This window comes from Helianthus annuus, chromosome 14 (assembly GCF_002127325.2).
Source record: "Helianthus annuus cultivar XRQ/B chromosome 14, HanXRQr2.0-SUNRISE, whole genome shotgun sequence".
Lineage (NCBI taxonomy): Eukaryota > Viridiplantae > Streptophyta > Magnoliopsida > Asterales > Asteraceae > Helianthus > Helianthus annuus.
The window spans coordinates 146,918,446-146,939,363 of NC_035446.2; the positions used below are offsets into that span (position 1 = coordinate 146,918,446).

Consider the following 20,918-nt stretch of genomic DNA (forward strand, 5'->3'; position numbering starts at 1 on the left):
TAGCCATTCAAAAAACAAAAAGGTTTCACAACACACGTATCTATACAATTAATACGTAATTTCAATTGTATCTTATCTCAAATTATTATACTAGAATTTCTAATCTTATTACTAAATGTTTAACTATTTCTACCAAAGGGTTTTTGGCCTAGTGTTATTAAGGTGTTGGATAAAACTTCGCTTTCCCAAGTGGTAAGGGTTCAAATCCCATTGGTGACACAATTAAGCCGTTCAAAGAAAAAACTGTCTATTTCATTTAATATTTTTTTATTTAACCTGTGTAACACATAGGTCTGCAACCTAGTAATCATATATACTAGGCGTACAGGGCCTCTAATGGTTCTCGAATTCTCATGAATGACCTTCGATGAAAGAAAACTCTAGGCCCCATTTTTACTAGCTGCACATGGCCCCTAAGAGCCCTCCAATTCTTAGTGGCGGCCGTAGGTAAAAAAATTGGGATACCCCTGAAGTTTTTTTTTTTTTTTTTTTTCTGGATCCGCAACTGATACAAATCTCTCTTCTACTTCATAGTTCACTGCGTGACTTCACTGACTTGAAACTTCGATGATCTTTAGAAAAGGCGCATCATTTAACACATCAAGATACCATAAGCTTCGGTCATTTGTCGTGTTTTCAACTATGCCTTTTCTCATTAAATAAAAGCTTCATGTTTACATCTTTCCTCACTTTGCATCTTTGTATGGGATGCAAAATCCTAACCATACAAATCTCTCATGCTCTAAAATAGAACGTTTTTGCTTTAAATTCAACATTTTTGGCTATTTATAAAATCAAAATTCAACCCCAAGACAGAAAACACAGCATCCTCTGTTTCATTGTTGTCAGCTTCCTCTTTTTCTTGCTCTGTCTAAAGAGTAAATGGATAGGCCTTTGACAATGGCAAATCTATTGGAATTGTTTATGGGTACACAGGACGACATTATAGGGAAATTTATGCTCATCTGGGGTCAAATCAAAGTGTCATTAGTAGTGCCATTTCTGAGAGTTTTTATGTATATTAATCTGGTGATGTTGATCATGTTATTCACAGAAATGGTTTACATGGTTATGGTGGTTACAACTAACAAATTGTTTGGTAAAAAACCCGAACAACGTTACAAATGGAAACAATTTGAAGACGATGTTGAGTTGGGTAGTTCGGTGTACCCTCTAGTTCTTGTTCAAGTTCCAATGTTCAACGAAAGAGAGGTTTTTTTTTTTTTTTTTTTTTTTTTTTCTTCTTCTCACAATTGTTCTGCTACTGTTTTTGTGTTTTAATTTACTTGTGTAAACAGGTTTATCAGCTTTCTATTGGAGCTGCATGTAGGCTTACATGGCCGTATGATCGTATTGTGGTTCAAGTGCTTGATGATTCAACAGATCCATTGATCAAGGTTGTTAATATTTTGGGAAAGAAAATACTACACTTTTAAGTATATAATGATACTTTATTTTTTATGTTTCTATGGTTGTGCATTGAATTTGGGATGTATTGTAGAGTATGGTGGAAATGGAGTGCAACAGTTGGGCAAGCAAAGGAATAAACATACATTACCAAGTTAGGGACAACCGAGAGGGATACAAAGCCGGGGCACTTAAACAAGGGCTAAAGCATGATTATGCCAAAGAGTGCGAGTACGTGGTCATCTTTGATGCTGATTTTCAACCCGAACCCAATTTCCTTGCTCAAACTATCCCGTTTCTTCATCATAACCCTGAGCTTGCTCTCGTTCAAGGTCGTTGGAAATTCGGTAAACTCTTATCTCCAAAACTCACTTACGTTTTACTTTATTTTATATTTGTCTTTTCATTTCAATACGCATAAGATTTTTAGTTATAAATGATGATTCTATGACTGAATCGTTTAAAACTCAAGCCGACCTGAGTTGAAAACTTTTTAAATTTCGGTTTGAGCTCAAGCCAAGGTGATATAGCTCGAATAATGTTAAGTTTTATTCGAGCATGCCTGCTTTTCATTTTAGTCTAAAAGTTCTCCGCCACAAAGTACCTCCTCCACCCAGAATTTTTTACTTCTTATTTACTTCTACATTTTTTTTCGTATATAAGTTTTTAAGACTTTATTATTTGTATATATATATGTCTTTCCCTTACCGATTTCTGACACTCATGAGCAGTTAATCTGTTTTTCATTTCGTTCGATTTCGATTGGGCTCATCGAGTCACGAGGAAGATTGATATGTAAACGAACTACTTTAGAGTTTAAATTTCTAGCTCGATAGAAGATTTCGAGTTAAATTCAGTTTTCCTTGGCTTGGCTAAGTTTGCCTCGTGACTAGTGGAATTAACATTTCACAACTCTTCATAATTAATCAACCTACACTAGACTTCTCTAATATGACACTTTGGTCCCTATACTTGAAGATACAACTTCTACATCTTTCATTAAAATCCATCCCCCTATGATAGAAGAATGAATATATAAGCATAAATGTTTGATACAAAGACACAAAAATCGGTGTGATTTATGGTGGAGTATTTAATTAACTTTACAGTGAACTCAAGTGATTGCATAATGACAAGAGTACAAGAGATGTCTCTTAACTACCATTTCAAAGTGGAGCAAGAATTTGGTTCTATTGCTCACTCATTTTTTGGATTCAATGGTAAGCAAACTCGTACTTAAATCGGTGTCCTATTGTTAGTTTGGGGAGGGTAAGTTAACGGGTACATACAGTGGCAGATCTAGAAAAAAAACTCAAATTTTTTAGCTACGGCCACCACCAAGAATTGGAGGGCTCTTAGGGTCATGTGCGGCTAGTAAAAATAGGGCCTAGATTTTTCTTTTATCTAAGGTCTTCTTGAGAATTCGAGAATCATTAGAGGCCCTGTTGCAGACCTATGTGTTACATAGTTTAAATAAAAAAAAATATTAAATGAAATAGATAGTTTTTTCTTTGAACGGCTTAATTTTGTCACCAATGGGATTTGAACCCTTACCACACGGGAAAGCAAAGTTTTATCCAACACCTTAATAACGCTAGGCCAAAAATCCTTCGTAGAAATAGTTAAACATTTAGTAATAAGATTTAGAAATTATAAAATAATAATTTGAGATAAGATATAATTGAAATTACGTATTAATTGTATAGATACGTGTGTTGTAAAATCTTTTTGTTTTTTGAATGGCTAAAATCATCACACCTACCATTTGTAGGATTTGAACCTATAACCACTTGGTTGAGAATACACCACTTTACCACGAGACTGTCCCCTAGACTATGGGGTTGGGGGGGGGGGGGGGGGTTGGGTTGAGGGCATCGCTCGACACGTGGTACTTTTGGGCTCCACCAGTCCACACCCAAAAAAGTGGGGTGTGGAAGGGGCATGACCAGGCGGCGTTGGGGGGCCATGTGGCAAGGCGGCGTTGGCCAACGGCTATGCCAAACGGCTAGCCCAACGGTCATCTCTCACCAGCTAATACTAGCCAGCCACCTCACATCTCCCCTCATCCCACGCCAGGCTTCAAAGCCACGCTAGAGGGGTAACGTCGTGGCCAACGCTGGCATGGTATGGGTTAGCCAGCGTTGTCTGACATCCCCCGTCCAACCAACGCCCCACACCCACTAGTCTTAATGGCTTGAAAGAAATTAATCAGTATTTCTTAATTCATACTTTTTAGTAGAGTGTTATTCTCTAATTAAATGAGAGAATGAAAACAATTTAACTATATGTACAAATATAATATAATTTTATTTATTAGATTCTAAAGTACATGTTACTATTTTTGGTGTACCACACAAGAACGTCATCATATAGTTTTCCGTAAAACTTTAAATGTTACTTAGAAATTTCATAAATAATATTTGGTTTATAACAGAAAAATTCATCAACAATAAAAACAACTAAAAACTTATTAATAAACTAAATGTAATACTAAATAAAATGATAAACAAACAAAGTAAAATTAAAATAAAACAAACAATAAATGCTTACAATAAATTAAATAAAATCAATGATTAAATATTAAATAAAATTTGACTATTGAGATGTTACTTTTACTTTTGTAAAAATCATTGATTAAATATTAAATAAAATTTGACTATTGAGATTTACTTTTACTTTTACACACGTTTGTTTACTTTTATGAATTCCGATGTGGTTACATCAATTAATATTTAAGTTCATCTTCTCCAATTTTTTTTACCTGTGTTGCTGCAACTTTCTGGCAACCGGGAATTTTTGTTTTCGTCGACAGGAAGATTTTCATTTCATCTCATTTTATTTACACTCAATTTAGGGGTATCCTAATATTTGTTTAGGGGTGTCCCTAATAAATAAAACAAAGATAAAAAAAAGAAAATTACACTTTGCCAAGAAAGTTGAAGGGTATCCCGTGCACCCCTGGCATCAATGTAAATCCACCCCTGAGTACATAACTTATTATCAATGTAGTGGTGTTTATGTTGCAACACACTATCTCGCTCTATTTGCACAAATTTTAGACATTGATTGATGACAAAATCACACTTAAGACATTAATAACATAAATTACATTTACACTTTAACACATTAATAACATAAAATAAATTCAAAACGCTACTCCTTCAAATGTAAACTAAAGTTGTCTTAAATATATATTTTTTTCTTAGGGACTGCTGGAGTTTGGAGAATGGCTGCGCTTGACGAGGCAGAGGGATGGAAGGACCGCACAACGGTAGAAGATATGGACTTGGCGGTTCGCGCTAGTCTTAAAGGATGGAAGTTCTTATACATTGGTTCAATAATGGTAACCTGTTTAATTTTGTAGAGTGGAAAAGCTAGCGACAAAAGAAATTTTGACTCTTTTCTAATTTATCGATTGATGTATAGGTTAAAAATGAACTACCAAGTGTTTTGAAAGCTTATCGTTACCAACAACATCGATGGTCTTGTGGACCAGCTAACCTTTTCAGAAAAATGGTTTTCGAGATCATGAGGAATAATGTATGATTTTCTTTTTCAGAGTTTTGAATTTTTTGATCAATTGATGTTGTTGTGACTTTCTTTTTTTACTTATTGTCTAGAGAGTAACATGGTGGAAAAAGATATATATTTTGTATAGTTTCTTCTTTGTAAGAAAGATCGTTGCTCATATTGTCACATTCACACTCTATTGTGTTGTGATTCCTGCAACTGTATTGATACCAGAAGTTATGATTCCAGTATGGGCTATAATATATATCCCAACCATCATCACGCTTTTTAACGTAATTGGAACTCCCAGGTTGTGTTTGTAGTTCTCTTATCATTCGTATGTGTCTTTTCATTAGTAATGAATAAATTTTGTGACTATCTTTTTGCAGATCTTTCTATTTGGTGGTGTTTTGGGTTCTCTTGGAGAATGTCATGTCCCTCCACCGGACTAAGGCCACATTCATCGGACTTTTTGAGACTCAAAGAGTGAATGAATGGGTTGTTACTGAGAAACACGGAGATGCTTCCAAGGTCAAGGCAGCAACATCAGAAAGTCAATCTCGATTCAGAATAGGTGAAAGGTACATTTTACTATAACTCAAATGAAGATACATGTTTAAACATGTGTTCCATTAACGTATTCCTATTTTATATAAATAGGATCAGGATTTATTAAGAACCATGGTAAGTTGTGAAAACTATAAGAACTCACGTCTTCGTAATATTTTAAATATTTTTTTCTCATATCTTATATTTACTACTAACTAGAAGATGTAAATAAAGTTTAAAAAAATAACTTCTAGTGTGAAATTACGTATATGTAATAGGTTTTTACAATATATATAATTTGTTTTTATGTATGTAAAAGTGTTTTACGCACACGTAAAATTCTCTGTTTATGTCTTTTTACTTACATATATGAATTGTATGCAATTTTTTTTAAATCTTCTAGTTTGTAGTACATAGAAGATATGAGAATTTAAAAAAATAAAAATAAAAACTCTTGAGAGATAGGAATTTTTACGGTTTTCACAACTTATCCTGGTTTTCAAATTATCCATCCCATTTGTGTGTGTATATATATATATATATATATATATATATATGCATATGTATATATAAGGGCAGGATTTAGGAAAAACGCCTATAAGTGTGAAAACAGTGAGAACGTCACTCATCCGTTGGATGAAAACAATCTATGGATTAGCATGGCGTGGTGGCGTTTTCGTAAATAACATCAGCTTTATTACGTGGACGCGCTTCATTAAGGGTAAAAGGGTCTTTTTACTGCTCTAACACAAAACACCAAACTCATGAGTAAAACGCCATTAAAATTCCCGCCTTAAACTACAAGCCATACACATCAATCCCTTCTAGATGAAACGCCATTTTTATCTAAAACATCATTCATACAAAACGTCAAAGTCATGAGTAAAACGCCATACACATAAATTGCTTTTATTTTTTAATTTTCATGTTGACTAATGTATTTGTTTTAGACTATTGCATCTACTTGTTTCTAAAACGCCATTCATACAAAACGCCAAACTTAATGATAGGACACCTTACAGCCTTAAGAGATAAAACTGAACAAACAGTAACTGAAACGAAGGAAGCTTTATTACTAACATCTATTATAAAAAAAATTCCCGCCTAAACTACGCGCCAAAAAATCTTATATAAACAACGTCTCAGGACCTTCCATTGATCATACAAAAAACAAACGCCATATTTTACTAAATAACATTCAATTTTTAACGCCAAAAAGTTCAAAAACCACAGATGGCAAACGTCATTTCTTGGAGATTCAGTTTTGTTCTCAATAAAGTTCCATTAAATGGGTTGGACAACATTCTTAAGTGAGGATTAAAAATGTTGTCCATCTCATTCAACAAAATCTTATTGAGTTAATCCTCACCAAATTAGAGGAATAAAGTATTTATGTTTACTAAAAGGTACTCTTTTTTTGGCGTTTATGTGTGTGTGCGATCTTCTATGGTTTGTTATGTAACTTCCAAATTACATGTTATGCACAAAAAGTGAAAAAATGTGAAAAAAAACAATAAAAATGATATATATAAAAATATAAAACGCCAAATGACGATATTGTATGTTCTGAAAAAAAATATAAAAAATGTCAAACTACTTTTCACTTGCTCTCGAAGACCGTGTCGATTTTCTTTTAAGTACGGCCTTCTTGCATGTAGATGCATAGTGTCCAAAAGATTTACAATTCTTACACTGTCTTTCTTTTGCCCCGGACTTCCCTTTTGTTTTTGTTTTTGTTTTTTTTTTCAATTGCTTCCTCCTGTTTGGATTTCAAACGCTTCCGAGATCCAGAACCTTTCGACTTATACCCAACAGGGACTCTTATCGGATTCTTGTGGTTTTGATATTGACATGTTATCACCGCAAATTTATCCCTAGTAGTAGGAGGAGGAGCAACAATCTGCATATCTTGAACCTTCTTCTTATAAGATTGAATATGATCCTTGTATAAGGATAACTCCTCCTTATTACCTGATAAATAGTTCAAAGTATACAGTGTTGCCAAAATAATTTCTCGCATCATACTTTGCACATCGGGATTAAGCTCGGTCATAAATTCATAACTCATTGAGTAATCGGAAGAGCAATTTGGCGAAGCCTCTTTACGCTATCTGTTCAAAATGTACTGTTTTGGAAATTCCCTAATATCCAAACTTCTCTAAACATAAAATATATGTCTATATAGCAAACCAAACTGCTCAAAACGCCTCCATAAGCAAGTGCTCGTGCAATTAGACTTACGGTACATTACCTGAAAAAACGCCAAAAACAATGTATGTATAAAACGCCATGCAGATAATGTTTGTATAAAATACCATCAAACAACAAACACAAAAACTTCAGGCAAAAAAAATGTTTAAAAATATAATAAACGCCATACCCAGAAAACGCCAAATAATATACCCAAAAAACACCATTGTTTACCTCGAATAAAGATGTACAAGGCTGCTGGAAATCATTTATGTAGAACTTAACAAACCCATCGGGCTGCTTTTCATAAGTTGACTTAAGCAATCCCCAATCGCGATTAGCTCAGCTTGAATGTCACAAAAATATTTTTGTGTATATCTCAGCAGCTTGGCTCTCCAACACTTTATAATTACTTTTCAACTAGGGGCATTTGTATCGAGATCCATGATCATTGTTTCGGTGCGTATGACACTGTGCTTCTATTGCATTTTCGTAAAGAGTCATGAACTCAACAAGAGTAGATTTTGCATTGCACACTTGACCAAAAAATGGTTCTCACTCTTCGACCTCGATGTCGTACGCATAAGGCCCGACAGTTCCTCCATTCTATAGTATGCAGGGATCCAAGAATCTCTAAGTGCAAAAATATCATAAAGCCAGTCATTATCATCTAAATTGAACTCTTCAATAACCTCTTCCAATCCTGATTCAAACTCTTCGGGTGTAAGAATATCCATCCACACAACACCACAAATACGTTCATTGAAATTGGTGGAATTGCAAAGCCTAACACCAACCTGTATAACACACGAAAACGCCATGGAATAAATATATTAGAAACAAAAAACTAACATGAAAAACAGTTATGAATGGCAAAACGCCATATATCTTAAAACGCCAAACACATGAAAATAAGAGAATCAACCTTTAGAGAAGGTTTATGCATCACGTGCCACATGCATAACCGATGCCTCGTTTCAACAAATACAACAGAAATAGCCTTCTTCATTGCTGGATCTTGGTCAGTGACAACAACTTTTGGTTGAGCACCGACAGCATTTAGAAAAACTCTCAACAACCATATATATGTATCAGCAATTTCTGACGCCAATAATGCAGCACCAAATTTAACATTGCAGTGGTGATTGTCTATACCAGTGAACGGTACAAACACCAAAGAGTATCTGCATATGAAAACGCCATTGTAAAAATAAAACGAGAACAAAACGCCAATGCATCTAAATAGTGAAAACGCCAAACACACAGAAAAAATAGAATTATAAGTATTACTTGTTGGAACTATACGCGGCGTTAAACGAAATCACATCGCCAAACACGTGGTAGTTACGTTTTCATTGATCGTCACACCAAAAAAGTCCCTTTAAATGATTCTCATCGTCTGTGAAGTAATTGTATGAGAAATTAGGCTGGGACTGTTTTTTTCATACAAATGTCTCACGACCATCTCAGCGTCGTATTCCCCTATAAACAAGTTAATTCGCCTCTTATAGTTCTTAAAATCAACTTTACTTGAATCCGCGTCTTCAAAACCACCAAAACAAGTCTTCATAACATTAAACGCCTTAACTGGTCACAAATTCAACTTAGACATGCTATGTATAACATGCTACTGGAGCTGAGTGAGGTGTCGTTCAGACGGAAGAAAATGCTTATCAGCCGGTTCAAAAAAATCATGGTTGTGCTCCTCAACGAACTTATAGACCTTCCAAGATCCAGCCTCAAACATTACACATAATTGTGCTCCACAACCAGTCCTCTTTGAAATTTGGATCGCACAATCCTTTCCTTTTGATTCGGGTCCAACGTATTAACCTTCTTGTCCTTATATACCCCAGATCTCGTGCATATGCAATACTTAATATATGTTTCTTCTTTGGCGTTTATCTTTTCAGTCCCTTTCCTGACAGAAAAACCACAAGCCGTCGCATACCTAACATACACTGAATAACAATCATCGAGGCTTGGGAATATCATATCCGTTTTAGGCTTTATCTCTTCACTAATGTTGGGAATGATAAATGGAAAACAAGTTTTTGTTCAAAACCTTTCATTCGAAGAAACACCTTCGTCTGAGAAAACACAGTGAGAACAAATTAAGAAAAACGCCATTAAAATAGAAAATGTCTCCTTTAACATAGAAAATGTCTCCTTAAAACATTATCGATGAAAACGCCATTAATTTATTAATAAACAACACCTAATAAACAATATGAATAACTGATGTTACCTTTTTAATAAAACATATAATTGAAAACGCCATAATGAAAACGCCATTAGTTGAATAATAAACAATATGAAGAACTGTTCTTAGTGTCTTTCTAAAACGTGTTATTGAAAACACTAACAAAACTGATGTTTACAAATTAACAAATTAACGCTATTAGTTGAATAATTAACAAATAGTAAGAACTGATGTTTACAAATTAATGCCAAATATTCAAAACTAATCAGATATACGTAACCAGGTGTAAAACGCCATTGATCGTAAACAATAAGCATATATTAGATCCCAAAAGATAATTAACATTAATAACGAAAAAGCCAAATATTGGATATATGAAGAACGCCATTGAAACATAAACGCAATTTCAAATATTACTTTGAAAAAAACGACACTGATACAAGTATAAAGAACAAAACGCCATATATGTTGCATAAGTGTTGCATGATTTGCTGGAACACATATGAAAACATCATCAAATATTACTTTGTAGAACGGAATCCATGTTAGACACCATAGATCACGGAAGCTTAGAGAGGAGGTAACTGAGAATACGAATTTTCTGGAGTTTTGTTTGAAACTAAATTATAACGCGACTTATTGAGAGGAACGTGAACAATGACAATCGTGCCCTTGCATATTATTTAGCGCACCTGCCACGTGTTCGACCAAGATCCGTTCTCACCGTTTTCACACTTCCAACCGTTTTCTCCTGATCCCATTTCTATATATATCTATTAATATGTTGATAATTATTTTTTTTTAGAATCGGAACCCACGTACTCTCTAATTCTACTACTAGATTATTATGTGTAAACTAAATACTAAGAGGGTGGGATCATGTCCGTCACAGAATTCTTATGCTAGAGCTTTGCGTGGGGATTGTCCTCTTTGGATGTGCTTGCTACGATTTTGCATTTGGGAAGTACCACTACTTCGTTTACCTTTATCTACAGGCTATAGCTTTTATAACAATGGGGTTCGGTTATATTGGCACTCAGGTCCTTAGCTCTTAGTTGACATTGTTCTTCGGTTTTTCATCACTTTGCAATTGCACCTTTGGATATGCGTTGTTTTTTTAGCATAAAACTTTCTTTTGTATATATCTAAAAGAAAATGACACAATATTCCATGAAAAGAAGAAAAGATTATGGTGGTGAAGAAAGAAGATAATGTTGGGTGTGGCATATATACTAGGCCATAAATGGAATATTAACTATTTGGAATATGTTTGTACTTGATAGATGTTAGTGTTTATGTATGCTCTCTTTGTAATTCTTTAGTTCGAATAATAAGGGAGATGATTATGTAAAGACATGCATGTCTATTTTTAATTTCATTCTTAACTTTTCACCAAGAAAGAAGAGACATGTTGAGATCACAAAGGAAATCTGAAAGGTTGCTACAAATGTATTATCTACCAGTATGACACTACACTAGCGACAAATTAACAGTTCCTCACTCTCACAATGCATTATATATATTATGGGACACCAAAAATATGTGACTCTAAGAGTGTCATTTTCAATTCCATCATTGTTACATCAAGTCATGTAAGTTTAAACGAAATCATCAAGTCAATATAAGTCATCGAAGGTCATTAGGATACCAGACATCAGGGTAGGGTGGCTTTCAATTAATGTTGGTGACTTCTTATTGAACATTAATACTTGTTTAACCTAACAATACTTGTTAACCTAACATGCAAGCTAAAATTGCAAGCTAAAATTACTCAGCTTAGCTTTGTCGAGTGAATTATAGCTTAAGTTAAAAACAAAGAGTTATCATTTTGAGTAAAACATCTAATAATCATCATTAAATCACATTTAATATAACTCATGCACGTCAACTCCAATCACTAATGCGCACATCAATTTGTGAAGCAAACTTCACTATCAACTACTTGTCACGCAATCAAGCTGGGTTATACCGGCATAGGACTCCATCAATCATTAATACATGTTACCCTAACGTGTTCACATGATCCATCAATACGTTTTTAGTAACATATTTTAGATATCAATAGTTCTACCAACAAATGCTAGATGTCAACAGTTTACCGTCAATTTGTTTACATTTGTTTCGTTAACTCAATCACATACCAAAAATATTGGAACATCAAGAATAGGAAAATAGTGGCTATCAAGAACATCATATGTATATATGTATACAATTCCATGCATATCAACTCAAAATAGAGTAGAGAAATGACATCTAGAACTCACCTAGGAGGTAGCTTCTTTTACAATGTACGATCTGACCTTTGAACACTTATTCAACTGGTCAAAGATTCCTATAAAAACCTTATTAGCTTTTAACATCAACACACCCTAGCGAAAAGTGGGACTATTCGCAAGAAATGCTCTTATGTGAAAAATGACTCTTTACTCAGGCAACATTTCATTCCGCACATAATACTTTCCGCTACATTAACATTTCGTCCACATGAACTTTAAGTTAACCATACTTTTGTTATAACACAACCACCGAAATGCACTACTCTTCGTGCTCAGTAATAAGTGAAAATTATAAACTGTAAAAATAGTCAACTTCGCTGAGTGAGTTGTAGTTTAAGTTAAATAAAGAGTTATCATTTTTTTACTAAAACGTGTAATAATCGCCATCAAATCACATTTTAATATCACTCATGCACATCAAGTCCAGTCACTATTAGGCTCATTAATCTGTAAAGCGAACTTAACCATTAACTGCTTGTTACACCACTAAGGGCAAATTCATTCATTCAATCAGATAATTCATTCAACCAGCTAAGGGCAAATTAGTCTATTCATTCAATCAGCGAGAAGTTTATTACACCACTATCCCGGTAATTATGATTCGTATCAGTTTCAAATTTACATAATTCTCAAACAATACATTGCAGTTTCGTTTTTCTGCGTTAGGGTTTGAATCGATTGTTGTTTTCAATGGATCCACAGAGCAGTACCGGATGAAACACAGATGTTGAGTTTGAAGATGCTCGATCGGTCGGTGATCAGGTTCAATTATCTGCTTATCAGAGAGTTACGATTGATGAAGTTATAAATCCTAATTCTGCAAATGCAAATGCAAATACAAGTGGTGTAAATGAGTTTTCGAATGGTAAGTTTTGTTAATTCAGATGTTTAAATTGTTCGCAGATGTTTTTGTGTAATCGTTTTAATGATTTTGTATGATTATAACTGATTGGAAGGTTTTGAATGTTTATTAGAGGATAATTGATATGAAAGCAAAGTGTTTAAGTTCGCATGTTATGAGTCTGACAATCCGCATGTGATGTTAATTCTAAATGCTGATTTCGCATGTTATGATATCATAAATCATATGTGTAAAACATATTATCAAAATGGTCAATTTCGCATGTTATGAGTCCAACAATTCGCACGTTCTTATGATGAAATTTTTGTGTTTTCAATATATCGCATGTTATGAGTCCGATAAATTGCATGCGTTATCTCTTTTTTATTTGATTGTGTAGATGAAAGGCTTTATATTCCGGAGGTTGAAGCATCAGCTACACCTATGGTTGGAATGCAATTTAGTTCTCTCGAACATGCATACGTGTTTTACCAAACATATGCTAAGTTAGCTGGTTTTTCTACTCGCAAAGGTGGTGAAGTACACAGTGTTGGTATAACCAAAGCTAATTATTTTGTTTGTTCTAAAGAGGGACATATGCCATTATTTATTGACGATGCTTATTCGAAGTCAAAAAAGCCACTCAAATCAAGGAACAGAGGGACCATTAGAACTGGGTGCAAAACTCAACTTATGATTTGTTTGGTAGATGGTAGATCATATACAGTCAAGAAATTTGTTGATAGCCATAATCATAAGTTTGTATATCCACACGATATTCAAATGCTGCCAGCTTACAGGCAATTGCCAGAAGTCTAGGAGGAAATGATATGGGAACTAGGTACTCTAAACCTTGGCCATGTCAAAGCTTTTCATATAATAAGGAAACGATACGGTGCTTTTGAGAATGTTGGCGCCATGGTCGATGATTACAAAAACTTTAAAACTCGAATTAATAGCTATATAGGAGAATATGACGCTGACATGGTGATTAATAGGTTGACTGACAAAAAAGAATATTTAGTCTATTTTTCGTTTGAATATTTTGTTGATGTAGACAAACGGTTAACTAGTTTGTTCTGGGCCGATGGGTTACGCAAGCGTAACTTTATGGAGTTCGGGGATGTGATATCGCTTGATGCTACTTTCAAAACAAACAAGTAAGTGTTACATTAATGTTATTTTAATATTTTCGCATGTTATATGATTATGTAAAATGGGAATATCGCATGTTAATATACATTGAAAGTTAGGTGTTGAATATATTGCATGTTATAATGTCTATTTCGCAGGTTATATTGTCTGTTTCGCACGTTACTAAATCGTGAATTATATTGAATTTCAGGTATAAGATGGTGTTTGTTCCGTTCACTGGGATTGACAATCACTGTCGAAATGTAACCCTTGGAGCTGGGTTGTTGGCATCGGAGAGCATTGACTCTTATAAATGGCTTCTCAATTCATTTGTAAATTCATTTGGACATCAGCCAAAGGTCGTAGTGACAGACCAAGACCCTGCGATGAAACAGGCTATCGAGGGTGTTTTTACCACCAGCAGACACAGATTGTGCATGTGGCACATAATGAAAAAAGCGGCAGATAAGGTAGACTATGCTATACTGTGTGTCATTAGTATTTTTTTTTACAATATATATCCGTTACATGCTGATATGAACACCATTTATCGGTGTAGGTTGGACACGAGTTGTGCAACAATGAGGACTTTAAAAGGAAGATGTGCGATATTGTATGGACTGATTCTATTGAGCCAGAAGTATTTGAGAGACAGTGGAAGTTGGTAATGATTGAGTTCAGTCTTACACAAAACAAATGGATTGATGATATGTTTGTTATGATATCCATGTGGATTCCGGCCTTTTACTGGCACGAGCCGATGTCTGTGTGACACCCCAGGAAAACCAGTGAACGATTGAACTTACCTAGCTTCCTCAGTGAGTGCATACCAAATTTCGGGACGAAATTTCCAATTAGTTGGGGATAATGTGACAACTCGAACTTTAGACTTACTTTGTGTAACGATACGTGCTATTGAGAACGCTATTAATTGGATAACTATGTGATTATGTTATTATGTGCATTGTGTGATATATGTTTGTATGTTAATTGAGCCGAACCCAAACCACACATTATAACCGGTCACACAAGCCATTCGGGCCGCTCCTTGAAACCGGATCCCATTAGATAGCCGAGTTGGGCTCGGCCCACTTCCCACTCGCAAACACTAAACAAAGTTAGGAGGCTTTTGTTCTCTCATTGTTACCAAAACACTCACACACACAACCCTACTTCTCTCTCGTCTCTCTCTCTCTTGCGACCGGAATCGGAATCGAAGACAACCCTCTTCTCGAAGCCGGCGATCCCCTCATCCTCTCTTCGGTTTCGTTCCATCTCAACCGGTTAGTATATGTTTACCAATGTTATGTTTGGTAATGAAGATTGAATACGTTTACACTAGGGTTCATGATAGTGATATTAGTGATGATACTCTTGTTAACCGGCTGCATGATTATTGAATTGAATTGGTGTTGGTAACATGTTAAATTGGTTCGGATATTGCTTGATAACCGGCTGTGATTAAAGAATTAGGTTGCATGTTAGATAAAGGAGTCGATTTGGTTTGAATGATGATCCGATTCTATGCTTGATTAATTGATGATTGCTGTTCTTGATGATGATGATATGAATATACTTTGAATTGTTTGAAAATGTTGTTTGATCTGATTTCCGAAACTGCCTTAGATGTTTGCCAGAATCACGGATAAATCATTGCATGAATTATGGAAATCAGTTACACACTTGGTTTCGACCCAGATTGCGAGTCGGGAACCCACAGTCTCGACTCGAGACCACAACAGCATCAGTCGAAACCACTGTTACGAGTCCCGTTGCGACTCGTAACCAGACCATGACAAGCCGAGACCGAGGTTGCGAGTCCCGTTGCGACTCGTAACCGGACCATGTCAAGCCGAAACCACTGTTGCGACTCGAAACCCGCCACTTCGCACACACTGTTTTGGACTCACATTTGTCACGGGCCCAATTGATTGGGCCAAGTAATTGGACTTGTTTGCATATCTGCTAATTGGACTGCTATAATTATTTGGACCAGGCTTTATGGGAATTCGCACAACAGGTTGGGCCGGTTAGTATTGGGCTTACTCGTTTAAACCGTACAAGTTGTATGTATTGCTTAACTGCCAAATGTTGCCATGATTTTTACGTGATTAGCAACGTGCTAGACTATGTGAAACAAACGTGTATTATCTAAGTCAAGACCTGACTTGTATTATAACCATGATAGGACGTGGTTGACCATTTACTAGCTTACCTGTACTCTTTGTGTATCTGCCGAGCAAACCAATGTGAGTTCACACAGCCAAGGCATGGGATTCCCGGGTTGGGAATTGGGTTGGAAATGTTGATATGGAAATGATTACTCGTACTTACGCATTCACTAGACTATAGACCATCGTCCTCAGGATAGCCAGGACACGTTACGTAAAGCCTACGTAACCCCGTAATTGCCATTTGTCTCCCGGGTCGGGAGGACACGTTACGTAAAGCCTACGTAACCCAATACCATCTACTGTCTTCCGGGTCGGAAGGACACACTGCGTCAAGCCTACGTAGCCCCCACGCGTACCACTGTCCTCGGGGAAGGGCACGTCACGTAAAGCCTACGTGACCCAGTACGTATTCCTGTTCTCGGTTTATGAAGAACACATGGTTGCACTAGTCTAGTAAGTACCATAATGGGAAGCCCCCATTATAAAGGATAAACGTGAGAATCCCTCACCTGTAGTATATACTTGTATGGGAAACCCCCATAGGATGAATATATGCATTATTATACGAACTTACTTTCTGTGAACTCGCTCAACTAGTTTGTTGATTATTTGCTGCATGCCTTGCAGGACCTTAGGTACTTTATGGAGCTTGCACAAGGAGGAGCGGGTCGTTGTGGGATACGGATCATGAACAATATCTGAACTTATAACTACTTTGAGATTACATTACTATGCTTCCGCTACTTAAACAATGTTTGGTTTTGAAACATCAATCATGTCATGATGAACTACCCTAACTACTTTTATTATTAAATGCTATGTATGATATGATTGATGGCTTGATCCTGGTCAGTCACGCTCCCAAGCGGTGGTACTCCGCGTGTGGGATTTTGGGGGTGTGACAGATTGGTATCAGAGCCATTGGTTATAGAGAACTTGGTTTTAATATGGGAAAACGTTTTTATTAAAACCAGACTATAACCAGAACAGTGCTCTCAACGATCCACAACGACGCTTCGCTCCACATGCAAGACTCGACATCCTAGGTAATAAGGTTTATGTTTATTGCCTGTTTGCTAGAACTGCTTAGAACTTTGCTCGCATTACGTTTAGATACACATGATACTATAGCATGAGAATCCCTATGTGCTTACACTTTTCTGTCATCGCCCTACTCGCGAACCACTCTCACTCACGTTACTTTTTATTATGAAGATCATGCCTGGACGAATTAACATGACACAAGCCCAGCTAGAGGCTCTCGTTCAAGCTCAAGTTGCTGCGGCACTTGCAGCTGCTCAAGCAGGTAGTATATCCTGTAGTCATAACTTACGCTAGGATCTTTAGATCCTACACTCCTAAACTAGCCCTCGTATTTAAACTTTGCCCTATTCGTACACAATAGGTCAACCAGTACAGCAAGTTTGCACCTTTAAGAACTTCATGGACTGTCGTCCAAATACCTTCAGCGGCACAGAGGGGGCAGTGGGACTCCTCCACTGGTTTGAAAAGCTAGAGTCAGTTTTTGAGATGTGCGAGTGCCCTGAGGCTCGCAAAGTCAAGTATGCGACTGGCACCTTGGAAGGAATCGCGCTAACCTGGTGGAACGCGCAGGTGCAAATTCTGGGGTTGGCAGCTGCTAACGCCACACCCTGGAACGATTTTAAGGAACTTATCAAGAGGGAGTATTGTACGCGTGAAGATATTCACAAGTTGGAAGACGAGCTGTATAATTTGAAAATGGTTGGGTCAGAGATCGAAGCGTATACTAAACGGTCGAATGAGCTGGCCGTACTGTGCCCAACTATGGTGGACCCTCCATACAAGCACATTGAGATGTATCTCAAGGGATTGGCGCCAGAGATCCAGAGCCATGTTACCTCGGCTAATCTCGACAACATCCAGGATATTCAACGCCTCGCTCATCGCATCACTGACCAGGCAGTGGACCAGAATAAACTGCCTAAGCGTGTCAGCGCTACGGCTACAGTCACTCCTTCAGCTACTCCTGCTACTACTAGTGACAGCAAAAGAAAGTGGGATGGAGATTCAAGTAAAGGTTCAGCATCCGTTCAGTCTCAAGCTCAGCAACAGAAGACTGACCACTACCAGAGTCCCAGTCAGCAATCCTCTGGTGGTCATAGACGGGGAAGATATCAGGGATTTCACCCCAAGTGTTACAACTGCAACAGGCACCATAGCGGCCCATGCAGCAAGGGTCGTTGCCAAAGGTGTCTCAAGATGGGGCACGAGGCCAAAGACTGTAGGAGCCCACGGTCTGCAAACCAGAACCAGCAACCGCAACAAGCAACTCCACAGAACCCACAGCAGCAGCAGCCACAGCGTGGAAACCGGGGATGCTTCCAGTGTGGGGCTGAAGGTCATTTCAAACGCGATTGTCCTCAGTTGAACCAGAATCGCAACAACAATAACCAGGGCAACGGGAACAACAACGGTGGGAACAACAACAATAATGGCAACGAGGCTAGGGGACGCGCTTTTGTGCTAGGTCGAGGTGACGCAGTGAACGATCCCAACGTAGTTATGGGTAAGTTTCTCCTCGACAATATTTACGTTACTGTTTTGTTTGATTCGGGTGCGGATACAAGCTATATGTCTGTGAAAATGTGTCAACTGCTAAAACGTGCACCAACACTTTTACCCACCAAACACGTAGTAGAGTTAGCTAACGGTAAAAGTCTAGAAGCCACGCACGTAGTTCAGGGTTGTAATCTTATCCTAGCTGGTCAAGTTTTCTCCATCGACCTTATTCCCATAGTCTTGGGAAGTTTCGATATCGTCATCGGTATGGACTGGTTGTCCCAACATCAGGCAGAGATCCTATGCAGCGAGAAGATTATTCGCATTCCTCGTTCGGGTCAAGAACCTCTCGAAGTCCAAGGCGACAAGAGTGGTGCTGTGGTTGGCATCATTTCTTTCTTGAAGGCTCAGAAGTGTCTGCGAAAGGGTCACACCGCCATCTTGGCACTTGTTTCAGATGCATCAGTGAAAGAGAAGAAATTGGAGGATATTCCAATTGTACGTGACTACCCTCAGGTATTTCCTGAAGACTTACCTGGATTACCTCCTCATCGTCAGGTCGAATTTCAGATCGAGCTCGCTCCAGGAGCAGCACCCATAGCTCGCGCACCGTATCGTCTAGCTCCATCAGAATTGGAAGAATTGTCAAAGCAGTTACAAGAGCTCTTGGAAAAGGGTTTCATTCGTCCAAGCTCTTCGCCTTGGGGAGCTCCAGTACTATTTGTGAAAAAGAAGGACGGTACGTTCAGAATGTGCATAGACTACCGTGAACTCAACAAGGTGACGGTGAAGAACCGTTATCCTCTTCCGCGCATCGACGACTTATTCGACCAGTTGCAAGGGTCGAGTTACTATTCCAAGATAGACTTGAGGTTAGGATACCATCAGCTGAGAGTCCGAGATGAGGGCGTCTCCAAGACAGCCTTCAGAACTCGTTACGGTCACTACGAGTTTCTTGTCATGCCATTTGGGTTAACAAACGCGCCTGCTGTATTTATGGATCTTATGAACAGGGTGTGCAAACCCTATCTCGACAAGTTTGTCATAGTATTCATCGACGATATTCTGATTTACTCCAAGAGTCAGGAGGAACACGAGCAGCATCTTCGTCTTATTTTGGAACTCCTTCGAAAGGAACAGTTGTACGCCAAGCTTTCGAAATGCGACTTCTGGCTTCGTGAAGTCCACTTCTTAGGCCATGTGGTGAACAGGGATGGGATCCATGTCGATCCATCCAAGGTAGATTCGATCAGAAACTGGCTTGCACCGTGTACACCGACAGAAATACGCCAATTCTTGGGTTTGGCAGGTTATTATCGGCGGTTCATCAAGGACTTTTCAAAGATTGCTCAGCCGCTCACGCTACTGACACAGAAGGGTGTCGTTTATCGCTGGGGAGAGCCCCAGGAGACAGCTTTTCAGTACCTAAAGGATAGGCTTTGCAGCGCACCTATTCTCTCATTGCCAGAGGGCACAGATGACTTCGTGGTTTATTGTGATGCATCCATTCGGGGACTTGGATGTGTGTTAATGCAGCGCGACAAAGTTATTGCCTACGCTTCGCGCCAACTTAAGGTTCATGAACGGAACTACACGACGCACGATTTAGAGCTGGGAGCTGTTGTATTTGCGCTTAAGATATGGCGACACTACCTGTACGGTACCAGGTGCACGATTTACACCGATCACAGGAGTCTCGAGCATATCCTTAAGCAGAAGGATTTGAACATGCGTCAACGAAGATGGGTTGAACTACTGAACGATTACGAATGCGCTATCAAGTACCATCCAGGCAGAGCCAATGTTGTGGCTGACGCCCTCAGTCGGAAAGACACTTTACCAATGCGCGTGCGAGCGCTACAGCTTACGATTCAGTCTAGCCTTCCTGCACAGATACGAGATGCTCAGGCAGAAGCATTGAAGCCCGAAAACGTCAAGGCTGAAGCCTTACGCGGCTCACGACAACGACTAGAACAGAAGGCAGACGGCGCCTACTATGTAACGGGGCGTATTTGGGTCCCACTTTATGGCGGTCTACGCGAACTTGTAATGGATGAAGCTCACAAGTCTCGCTATTCGGTACATCCAGGGTC

At 37.9% G+C, this 20,918-nt stretch overlaps 1 protein-coding gene across 6 annotated transcripts; it reads left to right on the forward strand.

Annotated features, from left to right (window-relative positions):
• Nucleotides 1-635: 635 nt before the first annotated feature.
• LOC110904223 (glucomannan 4-beta-mannosyltransferase 9) lies at nt 636-14,984 on the forward strand. Of its 6 annotated transcripts, XR_004879594.1 has the most exons (13): nt 637-1,212; nt 1,299-1,397; nt 1,502-1,754; nt 2,517-2,627; nt 4,614-4,750; nt 4,834-4,947; nt 5,028-5,227; nt 5,307-5,498; nt 12,650-12,725; nt 12,838-13,000; nt 13,377-14,136; nt 14,322-14,580; nt 14,670-14,984. XR_004879594.1 is itself a non-coding variant. In XM_035983353.1 (9 exons), exons 1-9 carry the CDS (start codon nt 883-885, stop codon nt 12,651-12,653), a joined length of 1,440 nt encoding a protein of 479 aa, XP_035839246.1. In that variant the 5' UTR covers nt 637-882; the 3' UTR covers nt 12,654-13,089. The 6 variants fall into 6 exon arrangements, 4 of the variants coding, with proteins under 4 accessions (XP_035839247.1, XP_035839246.1, XP_022005746.1 ...); XR_004879593.1 differs by having other exon boundaries at nt 12,650-13,000; XM_035983353.1 differs by lacking the exons at nt 13,377-14,136; nt 14,322-14,580; nt 14,670-14,984 and having other exon boundaries at nt 12,650-13,089.
• The last annotated feature ends 5,934 nt before the right edge of the window (nt 14,985-20,918 follow it).